Below are 22,245 nucleotides of genomic sequence, written 5' to 3'. Positions count from 1 at the left end.
AAATGAATGCTTGGCTTCTCTAAAGTCTAAAACCAGAGTCAGCCTATAATGGAGTGCATTTCCACTAATGAAGGATCCAATGTACATTGTATATTTAGTTTGGACTTTTTTGTCGTTGCTCATCTTGATGGCCTTGATCCCAGGCACTCTAACTTTGCTGTGTGAGTTGCTGAAAATGTATCAAATGGATTACCTAAATCTTGAGGTTTACTGGTCCATCATTATTTTTCTAGCAGTCACCATGGAGTGTGGGTGAACTGTTTCAGTCCTCAGTTAGCCACACAGCAGCACTTGACAATTTTGTGCAATGTTCTTTCTTTTTTTTCCAGTTTTCATGATTCTTTCTTTTGCCATTCATACTTGCCCACAGGTCATAATTCTTCTTCTTTAATACAGAATCTAAAGAAATTTTTTCTCATTATTATTACATCAGAATCTTAAGCTTTAATGGCTTTTTCCATCCGTAGCATTTCTGGTTTTTAAACTCTGTCCAACCATTCCCATTGCACTTTCAAAATGGTATTTGGCATCCAGCTCTAAGGATAAAAGTCTTCATGGCTTTCTACTGGAAGAGGAGGGAAGTCACTTGGCATGGAAGGCAACACAGGCACGGGGCTTGCATCCAGCCAGCTGCCTGTGCTGGAGGAAGCAGCAGAGCCTTTGACAAGCCCATGGCAGACCCCAGCTTTAAAATGCCCCTGGGTTTCTTCTCTCAGCTTCACATAGAGCATTACCTGGCTCTTGGAGAACTAGCTATGCACCACAGATGAGCAGACAAAAAGCAGTAGGGAAAACGGGGACAGCAGCACTATGCGGTGTTATCTCTGGAGCGGCTGCCTTGAGTTCCCACAGACCCTGCTTAGCACCACCACGGGCAGGCAAACCAAACAAGTGTTGGGTGAAGAAGCCTAGTACAAAAAAACATGTGAAAACTAAGACATCTAATGTTCTGCGCTGTAGTTCCTTGTGAAAGAAAGGATTAAGAATGAGGAAGGGAAAACAAAATAAAGTTTTGGAGGAAGCCTTTGCTAGACAAAAGGATTCTTAGCATCAGTGAATGTTTTGTAGGATGAGTGGTCCCATTATTGACCCTTAGATGTGTAAGGTATATCCTCGTCCTGTTTTCTCAAGTTTTGGCATTCTAATGCTTTAGTATTTTCATTTGGGACTTGAAATACTGCTTTTCAGTCTGAGATTTTCTGCCACATCTGCCTCTTCAAATGTTTTTACTGCAAGGAAGAAAGAGCAAGATTATGAGGAAGGACCTTTAGATAAACCGAAAGAAGACAGACATGTTGGGCCTGAGGGAGTTGGCTGGACTCTTCTTTCTTCCTTTTTTTACCTGGCAAAGCAATGAACTACACTTAAAGCTTATGATGCAAAATAAATCACCTGCACTTTTGGGAGAGAAATATGAACACTCTCCTCCAGAGTTCCCTGCATGTTCCCTCTGCCCACGTTAAATTGAAAACAAAAGCTTTTCTCTGCCGTTCTCTAGGTTTCCAAGTCATATATCATGTCCTCTAACAAGTGCGATAAAAAGCATACTTAATATGCACATATGGACTTATGCATGCAACTTATTATAAAATAAAGGTCTTTAACATTTAGAGGTATGTTGTAATCTTGTTAGGCTTGTATAGCTCTTATTATTAATGGGAATAAAAGGCAGGTGTCTCTGCGAATACAAATACATTCTTCATAGTTGCTTTAAATAAACCAAAGTTAACCAAGGCAAAGACAATGCTGTATGAATTCTGTGCTCTCCAGTATCGTGTACCATCATGGCACTCTGCTTAAAAAAAATACTTGAACACATCTCCTCATGTGTGCACACTGGAGGACATATGGTGCATTTCAGCTTTAAATTTGAATTTCCTTAATTTTGCAGGTTTAACTTATTCCCTTAATGATAGTTTAACAGGCTTTTTTTTAAATTGTTCAGTTTTGTTTTATTACAGTTGTCTTAAAGGGATATTAGAGTTATAAAGGTTATTAGAGGGATAGAAGAAGGAAAAATTGTGCAGGCATGCACACAGACTTATAAGAGAGTGCAATAGTTATTTCCATCACACTGTAATATAACAATATCCATGTCAGTGAGTGAAACATTATGTTTTTTCAGTCGAGATGTATTATCTCAGCTGAAGTATATTAGACAGTCTGCTATGTTATGTTCTGCTCCATCTGGTCAGTCATTTAGGTTCAATAGCAAGTATCAATGGAATTGTTTCTTATCAAGTGTTTCAGTGCGGTTAAATCCTTGATTTGGTAAAACAGTCTGAAAAAGTAATTACTGTGCATATGCAGATTTTCCTGGTTTTGAAGTTTATGGCATCCAACCATACTGAAAGTAAGCAGAATGAGAATGGGGAAAATGGAAGAAATGCACATTTCTGTTGCTTGCTGTCTACAGCCCCTCGTTTGCAGAAGCCCTACCCAAACTCCTGTCAGGAGGGTCAGGGCTCTGGACTGGGACACAGTAGAAACAGAGATAAAAAGCAGCTGCTATCTGTAAAGTACCCCTCTTCCCTAAATTTATGGCCACCCATGAGCACACTTGTCCTTCTTTTAGCCATGCTAGCTTCTCCGACCTGCACTGCTATGGCAGAGAACAAGGACAGCTTTTGGAGCACGCACTTTGGAAGGCCTAACATTTAAAAATGAAAGTGTCTGTCCCAGCAGGGTTATAGAGGACTACCAAGGCAGTCACCTTGGTTCCTTATATAATTAAAAGAGGCGGTAGTTTCAAGCATCTAAATGAGATACTTACCTGATCCCATTGATTAAGGAGAGCATATCCATACTTTGGTAGAGTAACCAGGGACTCCGCTGGGCTGACTGGGGAGCTATAAAGGACCCAGGTGGTTCCAATGGTCACTTCTTGTGCCATACCTTAGTGGGTAGGGCGTTTGGATAGGAGTGTTTGATTCTTGGATGTCTGTTTTCTGGAGCTTTGAAGTCACTTTCATTTCTCAGGAGCTTAGATTAACTGGATCTGAGCCCCTGAGATTTGTGAGGCCAGGAAAAGAGTCAGCGAAAATAGTTGACTGAGTGTGCTAGTGAGAAGGAGTTTCTGTTAGAAGGCAGATATATTAGTTTCAGCTTCCTGCTGCAGGAATTGTTTATTTATTTTGCATTAAACGCTTCCTGGGACCAGAGTGCTCTCCTGGGAACAGGGAGCCAAGATTTTGGGCCCCCATAGCTAAGAGTTCTGATGGTCCCTTTCTCTCAAATGAGTGCTCAAACAAGTAAAGAAGAGGCATCAGGATCATTTCTCTTTCTACATGTGTTTTGGTCTGATCTCAATCCTGTTGTCTGTGGTCCAAGAATGACTAGTGCCTTATGCCTCTGTGGAGACTCATGGAAAAGATAAAATTTCATGCTATATCTGAATTGTAACACTGCAAGCTACCTGTCTCTTCAGGCTAGGATGTTTCTGAGCAGGAATGCAAGGCTATATTTAGGTCCCTAGAGCCTTTTGCATTGCACACTTGAGGTGCCATTAGCCTTTAGGCACCTCCAGGTTACGATAGTCATGAATTCTCAGCAGTCAGTATAGCTCCTTTGGCATTCGGCACCTAAATTCTGTGCAAGTCTCAGGTGCCAAAGCTGATGGTTTAAACTGACATTGCTCCACTGACTGACAGAGTTACACCAGCTGAGAATGTGGTGTTGGTGGTTCGATTTATGGGACAAATGTGCGGGTGTGTAAGCAATGAGCAGGAGGACCAGTAGTGCCAGGGTTCTTCAGGCCAGAGGCAATCTGAGACAGGAAGGCTGAGCACCCAAGCCGTGTGTAGCTGGTGCTTCTTTGCCCTGATTACCTTAAGGTCAGTGTTTTGAAGATATCTTTTTCCCTTTTGCTTTGCTTGCAGCTCACTAAATGTCTCTACCCTCAGTAAAATGTTCATCCAAAAATTCATAAAGTGACTCTCACAGGGTTTCCTAGTCCTTCTGTCATTCTGCTGAGCATTTCCTCAGGAAGGAAGGATATGACCATGACTTGATTGTTTTAAAAGTATCTTTGATGCTTTGCTCCAAGTGTCAAAAGAATATGCAAATGACACCCTAGCCTGTAAAAATCAAGGACTTCAGTCAGGTTTTTTTTCTGAAGAAACCGAAAGGTAATGGTGACTACACAATATATTTTATTGTCCTGCCTTCCAGAGCAGGAAGGCAGAAATACTCATTTTAATAAAAGTCATCTTCTGGATGCCTAACAGTTTTCCCTCTATTTTAAGGTATGGATTATGGTGGAACAGCTGATTGCAGGATGAATCAGCTATTGAGTCATCTGAGTTTATAATGTTATGTTTGTAATACATTCCATTCTGTCTATGGTACATTTATGCAATTATTGTGTTACTTTATACTACTCCACAACTAAGACGGATCTTGCCCAGTATTGTTAGATGGCAAGAGAAAGGGAGCTCCTGGTTTGGAAGAGTTTACAGTCTTGGAGGGCAAGTGGTAGAAAGGGTGGAAAGAAAGAAGGTGCAGTAGGATACAAAGGGAGCTGTCTGTCATTGTATAGCAAAACAGTGACAGCAAGCAGTGAAACCCTCCAGGAGCACACCACCTGATAAATGTAGTGTCATTTAAATACCTTAGCTGCTTTCCAGGAGAGAACTATTTCACTTACTAGAAAGATGCAGCAGGTCTTCCACAAGAGGCTATTACTATAATTACGCATCCTCTGCACATCCATGTGTGTGTATTTGCATGCATGTATGTATGGGTTCATCTCTATTACACATTTGTTAAAAATATGCCTTCCCTGTTGCTGTTTCTCAACAGGAAGAACGTCGTGTGATTTATCTGGGTAAAATCAGACCTGACACAACCCGAACAGAACTGAGGGACCGGTTTGAAGTTTTTGGTGAAATTGAGGAGTGCACAGTAAATTTGCGGGATGATGGGTAAGAACTTTTGAGATTACTTCTTGTTTGGGAGCTGCCATATGTAAAAAATTATGGCAGTAAGATTACTGGTATGGGAGTTACCAATGTAAGTGCTATGACAGATGACATGCCGAGTTCAAAACCTTATTTATTTTCTTTCATCCTTATTTATTAATCTTGCTAGTTGAGATTTCCTGTCCCAGAAATAAGTATTTAGCTGCATGACAGGACAATCATGCTGATAAATGGATGCAGTACTTCTGGCATTTCCACTGCTGGATCTCCTGCAAGTTCTTGCTTTCAGGAAGGGGTTACACTAATGTGCGTTAAGTCTTTTCAGCTTTTGTTCACAACTGTATTTTTCAATTGCAGAGACAGCTATGGTTTCATCACCTACCGCTATACTTGTGACGCCTTTGCTGCTCTTGAAAATGGATACACTTTACGCAGGTCAAATGAACCTGACTTTGAGCTGTACTTCTGTGGACGCAAGCAATTTTACAAGTCTAACTATGCAGACCTAGGTAGGTATTTTGCTCTATGATGTGAGTTAAAGTACGTAACTGAAACCTTGTAACGCTGGAGACTTTAGGGTTAGCTTCTTTTTTGTTTGCTGCTTATATTATTTAAATGATTGGGGGGGTTAAAGGAAGTGGTTTTCACTTGCTGCAAGAAGTTTAAAAGTGTACTAATCTGAGCTCTAATCTGAGCTGGCTTCTTTCAGATATTTCAGACTGTGAAAATTCTTTTAAAGCCCATTTTCATCATTATCAAAAATAAGTGCTCAATATTCAATAATACATTTCCATATTGAAATGATAGCACCACAGAAAGCTCCTGCATGCTTTACTATTCATTGCTATGCTATGACTGCTTGGTTCCAATACCTGATTTATTTATATGAGTGATAAACAGAGAACAAAACCCCCGAAAATTCATTATGATTCTTACTTTGCCATGAGTTGTGCTATAGATGGGTAGAACTTGCCAGAGACGCTCCTTAAACACAGTTCATAGTTTCTCAGATTTGAAAGCTAGAAGGGCTTGTGGCCAAATCTGACCCTTAGGATAGCAAAGGCCACAAATCTCAACTGGTCATTCTCAAATCATGCATAAGCATCTATGTATGAAGGTGTCTCCTTGCAGGGATTTCCAGTCATGATGTAAGAGGCTCCAGCCTGTGGAGAGCTTAGCAAATCTCTTGGTGTTTGCTGTTCCACTGATGTGGGGCAGTATGCATACCAGTCTCCAGACCCCAGTATGCTGTGATAACTCCAGTCCCAAGTGTGCATACTCGCTGTGGTAACACATCTGGGTCTCTCGTAGTCCCTTCTGGGAACAAATGTATGGTTCTGTCCTATGCTGTGGGTCAGGGTGTGATGCTTCACCTTGAAAGTATGTTTGGAGATGTTCAAAGTCTTACAGCAGGAATACTGATGTAAAGTATATGCATAAAGAGACCATGCAGATTACCAAAACATCCTCTGCAATATTATAATATATTGTAAACTCACCTCTTATTTAATTACCTTTTAAAATGTAAAGTATTCATTAAATATTAAACCTTTCTTAATACCTGTATAAATAGACTAAAGGTATGGGAGATACTCTTTTCTGAATAACATAGCAAGGGACATTTTGCTGTTGAATCTATATTAATCAGATATTGTGGTTTTTTATGAATAAATGACCACAGTCATTAAAATCTCTCATAATGGTGTAACACAGTGCTAATGAAATCTTGTATGTGCTGCCCTCAGCTTTGTACAATGCAGGAAGTGAATACAGATATATTTTTTCTAACCAATTGATGTCTTTTCAGAATAAATGATAAAGATGATACGCATTGTTCACAATGAATATGCTATAATTCACTTCAGTGGCTAAACAGATAATGTAAAGCTAAGAAAAGGCAATTGACTGCTGAAGAGATATAGGGTTGATGTTGAAAATATAAAAGGTAGTAAGGCATTTGTTGAAATGTAGGCTGATAAAAACAGTAAAAACAGATTGAAGTCTTGACTTGATTTGACTTATCTTCAGCAGTGGAAGCCAGGGTCGTCTCTGTATCTCAGAAAATCTGGGGTTTAAAATAAGTTGTCTGAAGGGAACCCTCTTGAACATTATTCATCACTGGGAGTATTCCCTGGCAGGTGTCTCCGTACTGAGTGGGATTCCCAGAGTATCTGTGAGCAGAGTATTTTCACTTTGTCCTGCTGACAGCTTGAGCTTCTGTACTTCAGACTGCATTCCCTGTATTTTCCAGAGTATCTGATAGAGCTACATAAAGAAATGGCAGGATGAACTTTAAAATTCATGAGCTGGTACAAGGACAGGGAGAATTAATCAGCCTTGGGTTGAGTACAGAAGAAAGAAAACACTTGAAAATAGTAGTCAGAAGTTTAACACCTCTCCTCTGTGAGAAGATATTGTCTTAACAGAACCTGTAATGAACATTTAATGCACAGTGCGTCTTATAGTGGTAGATGCGAAGTTCTGATTAATTCAACACAAGAAATGGCAAGAAAAGGGCACTCTCATAAAGGAGCTGTGACACAGGAACTGGGGAGAGTCAGTGTTAAGCAGGGATGACTCCAAAAGAAAATTCAGTGCTTGCAGCCACGTCAAGAATTGCCGTACTGGAGCTGTATGGCCACAAACGTACAATCCCTCCTCTGCGCTAGGAACAGGCTGACGTCTCTCTCTGAGCAACTAGCAAAGCTGGCGCAGGTATTGCAGGTCACAGGAACTGGACCGTTATTGCTGCTATGACTTACCATGTATGCTGCAAAAAGCTGAGGAGCCCACCTGAGATTGCTTGTATGGCAGTGCAGAGGCCCTGCCCTGAATTGCTCGCACTCTAAACAAGCAAACACCCAAAAAATCAGAGTGGAAGCAAAAACAGAGATCCAGGGAAGTGTAGTGACTTGTGCAAGACCCTGAGGGAAGGCAGGCAGAGGCAGCAGTGTCCATTGTGTGCTGCCTGCAGGCTGCCCTGGCTTTCTGCATACATCCCCTATTACCCTTCTCAGGAGAAGTAAGTCTTGGATATTGTGTGTTGCAAAACAGCAGCTGCAAAACAATGGCGGAGTTTTGGGTAAAGCATCTGTTAAGATCTTATTTGGACTGCTTTGAGACCTATACATAGCAGCGTGTCGGTGCTCAACTCCTTGGAGAAACTGTTTTGAGTTTACCTCCTCTATATGTACATGCAATTTATGCTTCTCCACCACTGCTGATGACGTGTACTGCTTTTGTTAAGTCCTGCTTCTTACCAGAAATCTCTGTCCATACCTAAAGCTTCTCTGGTGACAGTTGCTGGGCTTTTATCATCCCATAAAGTTGTTGTAAGTGGATTGTTTCTGCAGTGCCTCGTTTGTACCATTGTACAGAGAAAATAATATAAGTACTCTCTAGTGGTTCTTGCCTCTTATCTAAACATACTTCCTTTGGGTTTCAGATTCAAACTCAGATGATTTTGATCCTGCCTCCACTAAAAGCAAGTATGACTCCATGGATTTTGATAGTTTACTTAAAGAGGCACAGCGGAGCCTGCGTAGGTAACATGCATCGCACCTGAGGAAAATGGAGGGATGGCGAATACCTCACGGACATCACGTCCTTCAATAATGGACAATTAAAAAGTCATACTTAGGAATTTCTCCTACTTTACACTCTCTGTTGAAAACCATGGTTTACATGAACACATCTGCTCGAGGAGTGGAGAGGCAGGATGGCTGTCCAGTAAGCACACACGTGTCCATGGGTGTCAGCTTTGCTTTCGCGGGTGATCGGTGGCGGGGGAGCCGGGCGTTCCTCGCGAGTCCGATGCAAACCACGAGACATGGCAGCAGTTCCACAGAGATACACGTACAATGATGAACTGCAAAATCTGTACATACTGCATTTTAACAAAAAAAGAACAAAAACAAACAAAAAAAATAAAATTGAGAACTATGGCTGCTGATGTCTGGGAATCAGACATTGCATTATTATTTTTTTTTTAAATGACGCTTCTTCTCACAACACAGTGATAATACGACAATCCAGAAGAAACCACAGGTCCCAGAAGCCTACAATCTGTTTTAGCTTTGTTTCAAGATTTTTCTTTTCTTTGTTTTTTTTTTTTTTTTGGTTTTTTTTTTAGTCCTTGCAGAAGAGAAAATGAAAGGCTCAAGCTTCCCTAACATTTTGAAGTTTCATCTTTTAATTCTGACACCCATGTAAATGTCTACAACGTTGATCTTCCACAGCAAAATTTTCAAAGCCTTGTTAATGGTCAAATGTGCAGCTTGTTCAGCGATTTATTCTAATGAGCGGACGTGGTGTTACATTATTAATGAGAGTTGGATATAACTATCTGGGTGTGTGCACAGATAGTTTATTTGCTACATTCTCTAAAGTAGTTGAGTATTTACAAATGTTAAATGGAGTATTTTTATTTATGTACATACTGTATGACGTTCTTTTTTGTTACAGCTATGCACTGTAAATGCAGCCTTCTTTTCAAAAACTGCTGAATTTTTCTTAATCAAGAATACTCAAATGTAATTATATGAGGTGAAACAATTATTGTACACTAACATATGTAGAAAGCTGAACTTATGCTTATATATATTTGATTGTAAAAAAAAGAGAGAAAAGCGTATGGGTGAGGGTGTGCGTGTGTATATGTGTGCGCGCGTGTGTCTGAGTGCAAAAATGCTTTACACACATTCATCCCTTCTTTGGTGAGCTTATATAAGAATTTTGTCAAGAATTATCCTAGCCCAAAAGGTATTAACCACTTCTGCAGTATTTTTCCACATTTTTCTCATTGCTTGATTTTCTTTTGCAGTTTTATACACTGAATTTGTTAGGGGAATGAAATTTTCTCATCTAAATTTTTCTAGGAGATATCATAATTTTATGTAAAGTCTCTCAAATGGGTAATCATTAAGAAATGTTTTTATTTTATGTATCAACAGTAGTTTTGGAACTAGAGGTCAAAAATCTTTTTAAAATGCTATTTTGTTTTAATTTTTGTGATTTTAATTTGATAAAAATATGCTGAGGTACTAAGTACAGTATGATTTTTACAGTAATTCTGTGTCTAAACACTGTTCTTGAAGCCAGTAATCTTTTCATTGGCAGAGTTTAATGATGGTATTTATCTATATTTTTTACAGTTATGCATCCTGTATAAATACCAATCCTTCATTCCTTTGTTTACTAAAGAGACATATTTATCAGTTACAGTTATCCTATTTATTATAAATTATGAGATGACTAAAATAATAAAAAGGCCAGTGGAAATTTTATACGTAGGATGCATGAAGGTTGTCAGTTTGGAGTAAGTGCTTCGTTTGGAAATTCAGCTTTTGCAGAAGCAGTGGGTTGTTGTTTTTTTTTCTTTTTTTACTATGCACTAGCATGGCCTCAGATGTGCCCATGACATTGTTGCTGATGACATTGCTTCTGCTAAATTAAATAGAAACTTCAGGAAAGAAAAAAGCCACAAGAGTAAACTACTGCTATTCTGAGCATCAGAATTTCATCTGAACTCAGAGTCTCTAGACTGAATCAGCAAAGTTTGGAATTTGCTTGCGAATGTATAGATTTGGTATTCTATTACTGTTTGGCATTCATGACTCCTCTTAAAGGTATGGCACACCTAACTATTTAATCTCTTTTCCTACTCCCAATCTTAGAAAACCGATTCCACCCCCATGCCAGTGCAGTTGATTTTGATGGCTGCATTCATTTTATCACCAGCATATTGTGTTCTGAGAGATTCCACTGTCTGTCCTGTCGGATGCTTGCTTGATTTTTTGGCTTCTTATTTCTCAGTAGATAGATAGCAATAAAAAAAAAAGAACTTTTTCAGAGGTTCTGTGTTACGACTGTAACATTCTTTAATCTGCATAATTCTTGTTGTTGCTCTGTAGGTTAAAAATGCAGGTATTTTAACTTTGTGTGAATGCCAAACTAAAAGTTTACAATTTTCCTTTCTGGATTTTGAGTATCTTCTGTTGTAAAGAAAAATATTAAAAGCAATAAATTATTTTTAAGAAATCAATATTTAGTATATCATATTATGTGTTCAAGGACCAGATGCATTACCTATTTTGCCTTTAAATTTCTGTGACTAAATTTTAAATACATTCTCTTTTGCCCTAGATTGCTGACATTAATAAATTGGTGTGGGGTTTGGAGGGGGGGGTATTATTTATTTTTCACCAAGCAGGCATAATGACATGAGTCAATTTTTTTTTTCACTGGCCTGGCAAACATTCTCATCTTGAAGATGGCTTTCCTCTGTGGATTTACAAATTACATAGTAAATTAATAGAGCTAGGATTGCTGAATAAAGCTATTTGTATCCTTTGTAGACAGTGTAGTAGGTAACCCATCAAAATATAAACTCGATGTTTCCTTTCTTTTTTCTTCCCACAAGAACATTTCAAATTAGCACATGTACCACATTGTCACCGGAGGCAAATTGCAGCATAGCTCTGCGTGTCTTTTAGATGAAGATTGTACTGTTGCTTTCATGCTGTGGTAAGTACCACATCCGCAATACAGGTAACAGAACTGGTACTTAGAAACTATGGTCTTTCCTAGAGCTGTAACAAAGTAATTCCTACAGAACATAAAATGATCCAAATCCAAACAGAGGGAGCCTAAAATTGAAGAAAAATACCTATGCTAAACTACTCTGAAAAGCAGTTGGGTTGCCATCACCAAGAGCAGCACCGAGAGGAAAGTTTGTGCCTCTGGGGTATAATACTTGGGTCAGTTGAAAAAAAAAAACCAACCACACCTTCTCATCCCTTTAGATGTAAGCTTACAGTAGGTAATGATTATGTGTCCTTTTTGATGGCTGTAATGAGAACTTCAATCACTGTAGTATAAGATCTGATCTATAAATGACCTAGAATAGCCATGTAATATAATGTGATGATTCTAAATTTGTACCTATGTGACAGACATTTTCAATAATGTGAACCACTGACCGGATGGAGCTACTGTAAGACTTGTACAGTAGGTGAACATGTAAAGCTATTGGTTGGACTATGCTGAACAGGCAAAGCGAGACATTAGTTAAGCCCAAACTGGGCTAGTTTCCACCTGCCAATTCTTCATGTACTTTTGTGGTTTAATTCATTGTATGAAAATTCCTGTGATTTTTTTTTTTTTTTAAATGTGCAGTACACATCAGCCTCACTGAGCAAATAAAGGGAAACGAATGTTTCAAATCCATTTCTGTTTCTCTTTTTTATCACAAGTGACAGGTTTTTTCCCCCCCAACTGGTCGTGTACTAGGTTTTCTATTACTCTTTCTAATGGTTGTAATTGATTTCAGATAGTAGTCCAGATCTCGCCTGCGTAATTGCATTTTGGGCAGGGGACAGAACCACTACTTTTAATATATTTAATGGTAGAAAGGTGCTACCTGCCTTTCTGCCGTGAGTACCCAAGACTGTTGAAAGGTCGACATAAACCTTGTAGGAGAACTTTTGAAAAACGCTCAGTGGAGTTCTAAGAGTTGCTGGCTCGAGTTAGGAGGGGCTGGGGAATGTGAGGGCTTTTCTACGTGGCCATGCTTGGGTCCAGCTTGTGCTGTAGTAGGGACTGATGAGTCCAAAATGGTTGGTATCTTCATCCTGAGATGCTAAATACCTGTGCTAGGAAAAAGCACCATCATGAGAGTCCTTTGCCAGCCTCTCTGTCTCAGCAGACAGCCTAGGAGGATCAGACAGGTAGGTGGCTGGTCAGGCATGGCTTTTCTGAATCCTTCCCGGACAGTCCCGGGTGCAGCATGGTGGGCTTCCACACCGGCATTGCCGCTGGGCAGGCAACAGCTAGGCGAGGGGCTGGCAAAGAGTATTCACAGCCCTCACCTTTGCACGCACGTAAAAAGGGGAAGGAATTGCTTTGCTTTGGTTTGCCCAGGGTTCGTTCACAGGTAGCCAAGTGTAGGCCTATCCCATTGTGTCAACAGCCTTCTCTGGGGGTTAACAGCACAACACCATGACTGAGTCTTCTCGTCTTGATGTGTGCCTCAGGAGGTACCTGAGGCATGATGCGAGGAGCAGTGCAGGGCAGCCTACGCAGCTGGTGGGCGGCCTGGTTGTGGTCTTTAGGTAGAGAGGACTACTGAATTCACTGGAAAGAATTGCCTTTCTCAAGATGACTTGCCTCCACCTCGTCTCTGTTCCTAACACTGCTCTTTATTTTATACTCTATAATGATGGGGGTTTTGACTTGCAAAAATGTTTAGCTTTTGCATTTTTACCATTTACTAATCCAAACCATTGTGCTTGGTGCTCACAATGGTGGCAGGGCGAAGTTCTTCGCTGCGTGGGGTTTGTGTTGTTGACTCACTGCTCCTGCTGAAATTAATGCTCAAAACATAGTGGGCCAAGTCTGTCCCTGATGCACTTCATCAGTGTTGCTGCTGTTCCACAAGGCATGAATTTAGCCCAGTATTTCTTCAGTTACTAGGCTTTTTAATTTGATTTGTTTATTCATTTCATATTTTTGCATAGCACTTTGATGCTTGCAAAAAAGCACTCTTATTAGATTTCTAGGAAAGTATTGCTTTTTGCTTCCCGTCCCCTCATTTTATGTTATTAAGGTTTATTGCATAAAATCAGGATCTCGTTTATTAAGAAATCATGCCTTCCATTGTCTGTTCTCCTGGGTTTCCATTTTCTCCCACGATGAATGCCGCAAGCTGAGCACCTGAAATGAGATTCGGGCACCTCAATGAGTGGCCTGATTTTCAGAAACGCTGAGCATCTCGCAGCTCCCATTGACTTCAATTAGACCTGCCGGCTCTCAGCACTTTTAAAATCAAGCCACATATTTAGAGCCCCAATTCAGCACAGCATTTACATTTGTGCTTAAGTCCATCCTGATTCAGCAAAGCACTTAAGCGTGAGTGTTTTTAGATCCATTGAAGTCAAGTGCTCGGCTGCTTTGAATAAAAATAGACTCCTGGATTGGGGCCTAAGAATCCAAATACAGACACCAACGCCTAATTTTAGGCTCCATTTGGAAAACTTTGGCCTTGCCTACCACCTTTAACCTTTAAAGCTTACAGAAAACACAAAAACACCCATCAGGTCATAAGGGGAAGAGGGGGAGGTTTAGGGAAGAGAAGTGGAAGCGATGGACAAAATTCTTCCGTGCGGCAAATGTTTTGAAAACTTTAAATCCAACTCCTGCAAGATGCCTTGGTTCATTGGTATTATTTCATGTTACCATTCCAGAATCTCAATTCAAGATTAATGTGCAGTTATTCTATTGTCCTTCACCATTAATTAATAAACTGCTATATTAAACTTTAACCAATGCCAACTTCCCCTGCTTTTCCACGAATCACACGGTCACCATTGATATTCCATGTTCACAAGCAAACTAAACTATAAATCAATTTTCTCTTCTTTATCAAACAGCAGAAAGTAATAAAGAAGGTCACAAATAGTACAGTAGTTCCTTGGAGGTTTGTAACATCATAATTTAAAGCTCAGAAAGATTGAATCAAAAGTTGAATTAATCCCTAAGGGAAAAGATTCTATATAGATTCTATTGATAGACATAGGGCAGCCTGTCTTCATTGGGAGCTGGTGTATTTGTTAATACTTCAGGGCAAAGGAGTCTAGTCTTCTCAGCAAAGAAGAAAATGAAATCCTCCACGAGAGGAAGTGAATATATCCTTTGTGCTTCCCATCGCTGTGCTCGCCTTACTCTGCTCTGCAGAAAAAAAAAGCAAGCCAACTCTTCTTTTGCTCCACGATGTGCTCTGCTGAATGGCCGGTGTTTGTACAATGCAATTATGGAAACTGCAGCTGGATCGAATACATATATAAATCGTAAATGTGGCACTTGATCGGTGTTCATTCCTTTACTGATGCTTTTTTCGTTGAACAACCTCAACTCAAAATCTTAGGAGTCTATGAACTCAAAGCAAAATGAAAGGTTGGTTTTTTTCAGTGACAGATTTTGGTGAAGTTACAAATATTTATTCTGCAGCTGGAAACATACTCCTCAAAACATCTTTAGCTTTTGAGGTTCCTTTGAATTATTGCAGCTTCCTTTCAACATGCTTCTGAAATCATAGTTTTACAAAGGCATTTCTGATTCTCTTTTATAAAAAAAATCTATAACCTTAATGACATGACTGGACCTGATGAAATAAGCTCTTCCAAATTTGAATGGAATTAATGGGGAAAAAAGACTCACATATAAAGGAAAACAATTAAAAATAAAATCACTAATGGCATCAGTTGAAAAATTCATACACTTTTATAAAAGTTATATACAGGTGTGGTGAACGGTGAGATCTGAGATGAAATGTACCTTTTTGGAATGCATGCACAGTGAAGTACAAGATGATAGAAGGGTTTGCATATGCATATTGACTATTTTCTTACGGTATTTGCTAGCAGAGGGGAACTGAGCTGCTCTGTGACAAAGGCAGCTGAACAGAAAACAGGTACAATTCCAGCCTCTCCAAAAATCAGTGACTAAACTCCAACCCTCGTCAGCCTTTTGCATTAATCCCAGCTTGTGTAATTAGTGGACAGTGATCAAATGTAAATAATCTCATGTGCCTTATTTGCGTCATGGTATATTGTCAGCCAGATGTAGTGTAAATGAAAGCCAAAGCTAAGTATGAAGAAAACCATGTCCTAAAGAGCACAATATGTAAATTACTATTAGGACTCTTAATCGAATAAAATATTTGCTACAATTTATTTTTGACAATGTGCATTCCATTCTCTATTAAATTAGTCCTTGATAAAGTAATAAAATTACTATGGCCATAAAGTTACTGCGCTATACCTTCAAGGCAAGGCATTCGAGAGATCTTCTCGTTGTCCTCGGATTATTGACTTTGGCATTACGAAAAACGTACATTGGTGCCTTGTACTAATTCTTTCCTACTGCATTTGCAACTCGGGCCTGTGTTTATTCATGCAATGTGTTGGCAATAAATTTATAAAAAAAATAATCAGCCACACACTTGAAAACTAACAGAGTGCTTCCTTTTTTTAACCATTTATTGGAACAATACCACAGCTAACTGTAGTTTTCTATTGCGTGAATAATGTATTGTCGTAGCTAGGCATGCCCTCGGTTATACACTCCTGCCAGCAAGTAGTGGAGTGGTGAGTGCTGTTGCTGAATAATGATTAATTACTCGCCCTTCTGAAGGAGCCTGGTTTTGTAAACTGGTCACACAGCATGTTACGTGGATTGTGTCTGCTCCACAAAAGGTTACTTGCAATCTCATAATGAGACATAATGATGCACATTACAACAATTCTTTGGTACAAATCTGCACACAATGGAATTTAGATAGAAACCCATTTATTTACGTATCCTGTTTGCCAGAGGGTACAAAACTTCACTGCATTGCTGCAGTGCTGCCATTGCTCCTTCTGCAATGCTGACATTTTGGGTGAAAACAGCTTCTTTCGGAACCTCCAGCCACGGCTTCACCGAATTGCCCTGTGACAGCCTGCTGGCAAGCTCTGGGAGGGACTTGGCTCCCACCGCATGACAGCTACGTGAATGGGATGCTTTGCGGACGCCTGTCCAAACTCCTGGTGGGAAGCTGGGATGCAGTTCCTCACTGCAAGGTGAGGAGTTCACCTGCAGTGTGGGGTGAGCATACCTGCATAAGCTCATACCTGTCTGACCTGGGAAGGGTGAGCAGGGAATCCCACTTTTGCAATTTATTGTGCTTCGTTGTGTGGTCAAAGGAAGAAGGGCATTCAGAAGTACCGTTCTAAAACCTAGAGCCACAGCTTTGCTGAATCCTAGGGGGAAAAAGATCTAGTTGTTCTTGGCTCCTGCTCTCTGGAAAGCAAGAAATGGTTGGCCAGGGCTGTCCCGGGGTTGCTGGCAGCACCGATGGCAGAGCAGTGATGTCTAGTCCTGCCTGGTCTCAGCAGGAGGTATTTGACTGTCAGGGCAGGATCTGTGCGCTACTTTGACGTTGCTTGTGTGCCACTAAGGCCCTGTTGGTCAAGCTCATCAACCAAGCTGCAGAAGTTTGAGTTGCTAGAGATGTGTCATGGGGTTTGGTAGGTGATGGGCCTTCTCTTGCTCTGGAGAGGACGGGAAGGCCTGGACATGCATCTCTGTCCCACAACAACATGGCAAAGCTGGCTGCAGCAGCCCATGCCATCTTCTTTCCTTTCGCAGTGACCTGGATTGCCCAGCAGCCCCACAAAAGCACTGTCCTGATCTGGTCAGGTAGGACGGTTTGGAGACAGGAGCCACATTTGAACAGGCGAGGACTTGTGTGGTTTGACAACCATGCTTTGGACACCCCCTGCGCTACTGTTGGGTGTCTCAGCATTCAGGAACTCCTTGGCATCTTTCAGTCAAACTGCTCATCTTGTCCATTGTTGTCTCGAGAAGGACAAAATGTTATGGTATTGTTTATATATCAGCACGACTGTAGTAGATTAGGTACCCTGTAAAACTTCTGGTTTTCCTGTAAATGAGGTGGACTTTGCTTATGTGGTATGAATTTCTACTCCATATACACGGCAACGAGTAAACTGCCTCCTATGACCAGTTCATCAGCAATCTCTAATGCAGTTGCGTACTTACAATGAGCTAGAGAAGCTTGTTGGGGATAAGACCAGCAAATGGCACTGCGCTACGACCAATGTGGCCAATATTTCTCCTGACATTTCCCACAGCCTTCAGCTTTGCCCGCTAGCAATGTCATGGCCTCAGCCACCGCTTTGCCCTCCAATACGTGACAGTTATGCAAACTACGACGGAGTGCTATGTGCCCTTTCAGTGAGCACAAAGCAACCATGAGACACTTTGTGGGGCGCCAAGGGTCCGGCGGAGCGTACCGGCACTCCGGTGGGAGGGTGGCCATAGCACCATGGGGGGACACCAGCTGTGTAAAGGCTGTCGTACACCGAGTCAACAGCTGGCATAATTCTGCAGCTAACAAATATAATTTTTCTTTCACAAATAGTTCCTTGAGCAGTAGACCATGCGCGGGCTGATTTACTGCAGCACTCTCCCATGTGGATTCTTTGATTTGTAATAATCTTGCCAAGGCAGCTCTGCAGCCTTTCCCGCCGCAGCAGCGATAATGGAGAGTGTCTCTACCTCCACGTCTCCCCCTGGTTTCATGAAATAAAATGCAGTGTGCTAGATCTCAGTGCGCTGAAGGCTTCTGCCCCGCTACCAAATTTTGCTGAAATGGACCGACGTGGTCAGAAGTTACTGGGCAATGGGAGCCAGGAGGAAACAACACAGGCAGGAGGAGCATGTGGGCAATGGGAGCATGGTGGAAACAACACGGGTGCCTGAATCTCATCCCCTCAGGAAATGAGGGGGGAAAAACCCCAGTGGAATCCTCCACTTTGATGGCTAAGAGTACTGGTTTTACTTCCTAGCCACCCAGACGTTGTCCATCTAACTAATAAGGTGTCAGTAGTTTCAGATTCGGACCTTTGCATATTTACAGCTGGGCAACTGTAGCGAGATTTTTGTGGAAAACTTAATGAGAGTGGACAGGGAATGGACATGAAGCATCAAGCATGAAGCCTCATAGCTCTGAAGCTGCACGGAGGGGCTTATCAGGCATATATCACAATCCCACCAGCTCTTGCTTGTGCTGTTACTAAGCTGTTGACGTTGTATGAAAGCTGATACATAATTGAAGAACCTATGTATTCATTTAACAATGGAAAAGGCATAGCAATAATAAGACTGCTCCGTAGTGATCCTCCTAGGATGCCTCTTCCTAGCAGAAGCAGCTTTGCAGGTAGCTATTTACGCTCTTACTCTGAATCTCATGGCACTGGTCTTGCTCTACAATGTTGGGTCTGATGAGATCGGATGAGGTTAAGCTGCTACGAATAGCTGCTGACTGGCAGTTTATTCCCTCACTTGCTCAACAATGCCAGACTCACTATATGTCTGGGAGGCAAAGAATACAGTTAGGCTAGACAAATGGAATAGGAACCAACAACAAAGCAAATCCTGTGCTGTCATATACATTTTTTATGCACATTGCACATAAATCTCATCCAAGCTCATGGGAGAACTTTAGCATCCCCTTAAACTCCCATTTATTCTCTATCCTTCTCATTCTTTGCACTATTATGAAACAGATTTATTTTCTGGGAACTACTCTTAATCATTGTGCAAATAGCAATGGAACGTTTATACTCAAAGTAATAAATAGATGATTCGCATCTTAATACGAGACTGGAGATTATTCTGACTTATTTGTGTTTATTGCACCTAAAGCACAGATGCTATTCTCACTCTCTAATAGAAATGTTAATTATGGGATTTCATTATTCTTATTTAGATTTAGGGTTGTTTTCTTCTATGCCACAATGTGCATGGGACAGTTCTACAAGACATGAAATGAAGATTTTCAGCACTCCAAAATGCTAAAGATAGGGAAAAAGGAAATTAGGTTTAACTGCACAGGGCAATGATCTGAAGATCTGTGCAAAATCCAGAGTAATAAAGAGCATGGAAATACATCTGTTATTATGCTGGTTAGTGGTGAATCTCTAGAAGAATCAGTCATAGCTTTTGGTGATTATGAGAACATAGTAAAGCAGGGGTATGAACAGCTCCAGAGTTTATGTCCTTTGCTATAGAACTAATATTGTCAATTCAAGTACCTCTGAATATGGGAAAGTGGATTGTCAGGTTCCGTTAGAGTGGCCCTTCTTGGATGAATAGGAAATGTTTTCTCTTTCTCCTGGTTATGTCTGCCTTTATTACTTTATACTGCCAAGGGCAGTATCTGGCCCTTGGAACCATATATTTCTTGTGTGCAGAGAGAAACATTATGCAATATTTTCATTGTTCTGTTTTGCTCACACAGGTTCAGGTAATGCCAAAGCAACTATTCCTCTGGTCAAAGTGAAAGTCGTACAGATCTTTGGTTCCTTTACCAGGGCTGTAAGACTTGTTTAACATTTAACTTTTTAAGGCATTTTTAATCTTCAGTAACCTGCTGGCATGCCTGTTCTTCAGCCAACATATGCACACACCTGCACATATACCAGATAAACGTGTTTATATGTGTGATTATATGCATATATACATATCAATACCCCAATATATAAAACATGAATGTGGACGTAGACTCCTCATCTGGGATTTGTCACTGAGAAACTCATCTGTTACAATAAAACATAAACTCCAGTAATAGTTTTGTCTCAAAACAAGGCTGTAGGCTATACCTACATCCTTATGTTGAGGAAGAATTACTTCCCGCAGGCCAGCAAGAAGCTCTGATTCCACTTGCAACCTGGCTGACATTATTGCAAAGAGCCTTCCTGCCTGGGTCACCATCACGGATGGAGTCAAAGGGAATGCCTTCTGCTTCTGTGGTCATCACAGCTCACCAGCATTCATGGTGTTGTTTGTAAACTGGTCAGGAGATATGCAGAACCTGCTTAACTTGTGGTAATTTGAGCATTTCTAATCATTCAACTCAAACCTGTTTTTCTATATTTTTGTAGTCATACTAACTGAATTCAGGGCTGCCTAGAAAAGAAATAATTGTTCCTTAAGCTGTTATTTAGAAACAGTTTTGTGTGCTCTATAAGCTGTTGGTAAGGGTCAGACTCAGACCCTCTGAATTTAACCCAATAAGCCCATGAACGGCTAAAAGATGGAAAGCAGCAGTTCCTGTTTTTTGCTCACACTGAACTAGCATCAGCTGAAATTGCTCTGCAGGTACCCTGTGTCGCCAAGACTGTAGGGTCCAAAGTGCTTCCACACCACCTTGGCTCCTTCCCAGGAGTGGAAACCAGCCTGGGGTTCCAAAGAGTCCCAGGCTTGGCACCGTGCAGGTACAATCAGGGACCACTTCAACTTGGAAATTGTCATTTCCTTAAATCTGGGATGGTGTATCAGCCAACCCAAGATATGTGAACTGGTAATAGATACTTTTAGCTAATAAAGTCCTACAAACCTCTTCCTCCATTTATACAGGGCCATATCGGGCAATTGAACAGGGGTTTGATTTTTTTTTTTCCCCCTATTTCCATATGTTCGTTCTATGATTAAATTCATAGCTGGCTGCAGTATTTTAAATGTTATTTCCAATCCCTGGTCATAAACCACAAAACAGTCTCCTTTGACACATTCAGTTCACAGTGATGACACTGTAAGGATTTATTCCAGCTCCTATATTTAAGAATGCATTTATTTGTTTGTTTGTTTGTTTATTACAGCACACTTTGGTACTTTCCAATAACACCTCTAAACTGAAATAGGTAATGTTAGATGCAATAACACCAGGTGGCTTCTCAGCACAGCCTTCCCAGATCACCTCAAATCGCTACAGCTTTGCAGAAAATTATGGGAGCATGTTGGCTTCTGCTGGAGTGCCCAGGACACCCACACCAACAGTTACTCTAAAGTCTGAGTTTTGTCCTGTGTTGCATACAGGCTCAGCATTCAAAAATTCCACTCTGTTTTTGAGTGTTACTACCATGTCTCTTCAGGGGTAAGTAGCAAATGTAATTTCTTTTGATTATATCTGGCTTTGTATTTACAACATGTGGCACTATCCTATTTATTTAATAAGATATATCTACTCCCATTTAAGAAATCTTTCTATTCAGATCTGTAAAGGGAAATAATTGCTCAGTTCTACTGAATGTCTGTTATTAAAGGAAAAAGTATTTAAAGATTTGAAGATACCCCTGCTGCACCCTTCAATGGCTTTACAATCTCTTCCTTGTGTTTTTATCACTTCAGCATTGCACTAGCTTTCCTTTAGCTTTTGATGAAATCACCTCCTTGATGAAATCACTGGAAAACCAGGCTCTGGGAAAGTGCTTTATCTGAGATCCCAAAGACAAGTTTGTTCCAAAGATGTTCATGCTTTACAGTCTTCATATTTAGACCTCTCTCGTGATACTACAAAGTCTTTGCAAATGTTCGTATTGTTTCTCCAGGCTTTGGGTTACTTTGCTAGAGAGATGTTCCTTTGTGAATTAAGTGCTCTTTGAGGATAAAATGTTCATCAGAAGTCTTAAGAGTTACAATATCATCATTTTCATCGTATTACTTTGAAAAGACATAATTTTTATATATATATATATATATATATATATATATATATATATATATTTTACCTATTTTCCTAGGGCATATGTAGCAAAGGGCTTTTCCTGCCTCCTTGTTGAACTTCGTAGCAATCCTATAACGGGGCAGAGCAGAGCCTCCAGCCAGCCCATTCGGCTGGATATCTGAAATTAAAAACCTCTTGTGGATTAATTTTTTGGCATAATTTTACAGTCATGCCAGTTGTTTCACTTTCCCTGTCTTC

At 40.5% G+C, this 22,245-nt stretch overlaps 1 protein-coding gene across 7 annotated transcripts in view; it reads left to right on the top strand.

Annotated features, from left to right (window-relative positions):
- PPARGC1A (PPARG coactivator 1 alpha) overlaps window positions 1-12,146 on the top strand; it is a 377,144-nt gene extending 364,998 nt beyond the window's left edge. For 6 of the 7 annotated variants that reach the window (XM_030021142.2, XM_030021150.1, XM_041125069.1 and 3 more), the window contains 3 exons: window positions 4,801-4,922; window positions 5,277-5,428; window positions 8,365-12,146. In XM_030021142.2, the coding sequence (XP_029877002.1) occupies window positions 4,801-4,922; window positions 5,277-5,428; window positions 8,365-8,468 (378 nt within the window). In that variant the 3' untranslated portion in view covers window positions 8,469-12,146. Of the gene's footprint in view, window positions 1-4,800; window positions 4,923-5,276; window positions 5,429-8,364 lie in introns of those variants that run through there. The other variant, XM_030021181.2, reaches the window with a different exon arrangement.
- Window positions 12,147-22,245: the final 10,099 nt, after the last annotated feature.

Source organism: Aquila chrysaetos, chromosome 1 (assembly GCF_900496995.4).
Source record: "Aquila chrysaetos chrysaetos chromosome 1, bAquChr1.4, whole genome shotgun sequence".
Taxonomy (NCBI): Eukaryota; Metazoa; Chordata; class Aves; order Accipitriformes; family Accipitridae; genus Aquila; species Aquila chrysaetos.
Note: the sequence above shows the minus strand (reverse complement) of the source record. Positions and strands in the feature narration are given on the sequence as shown.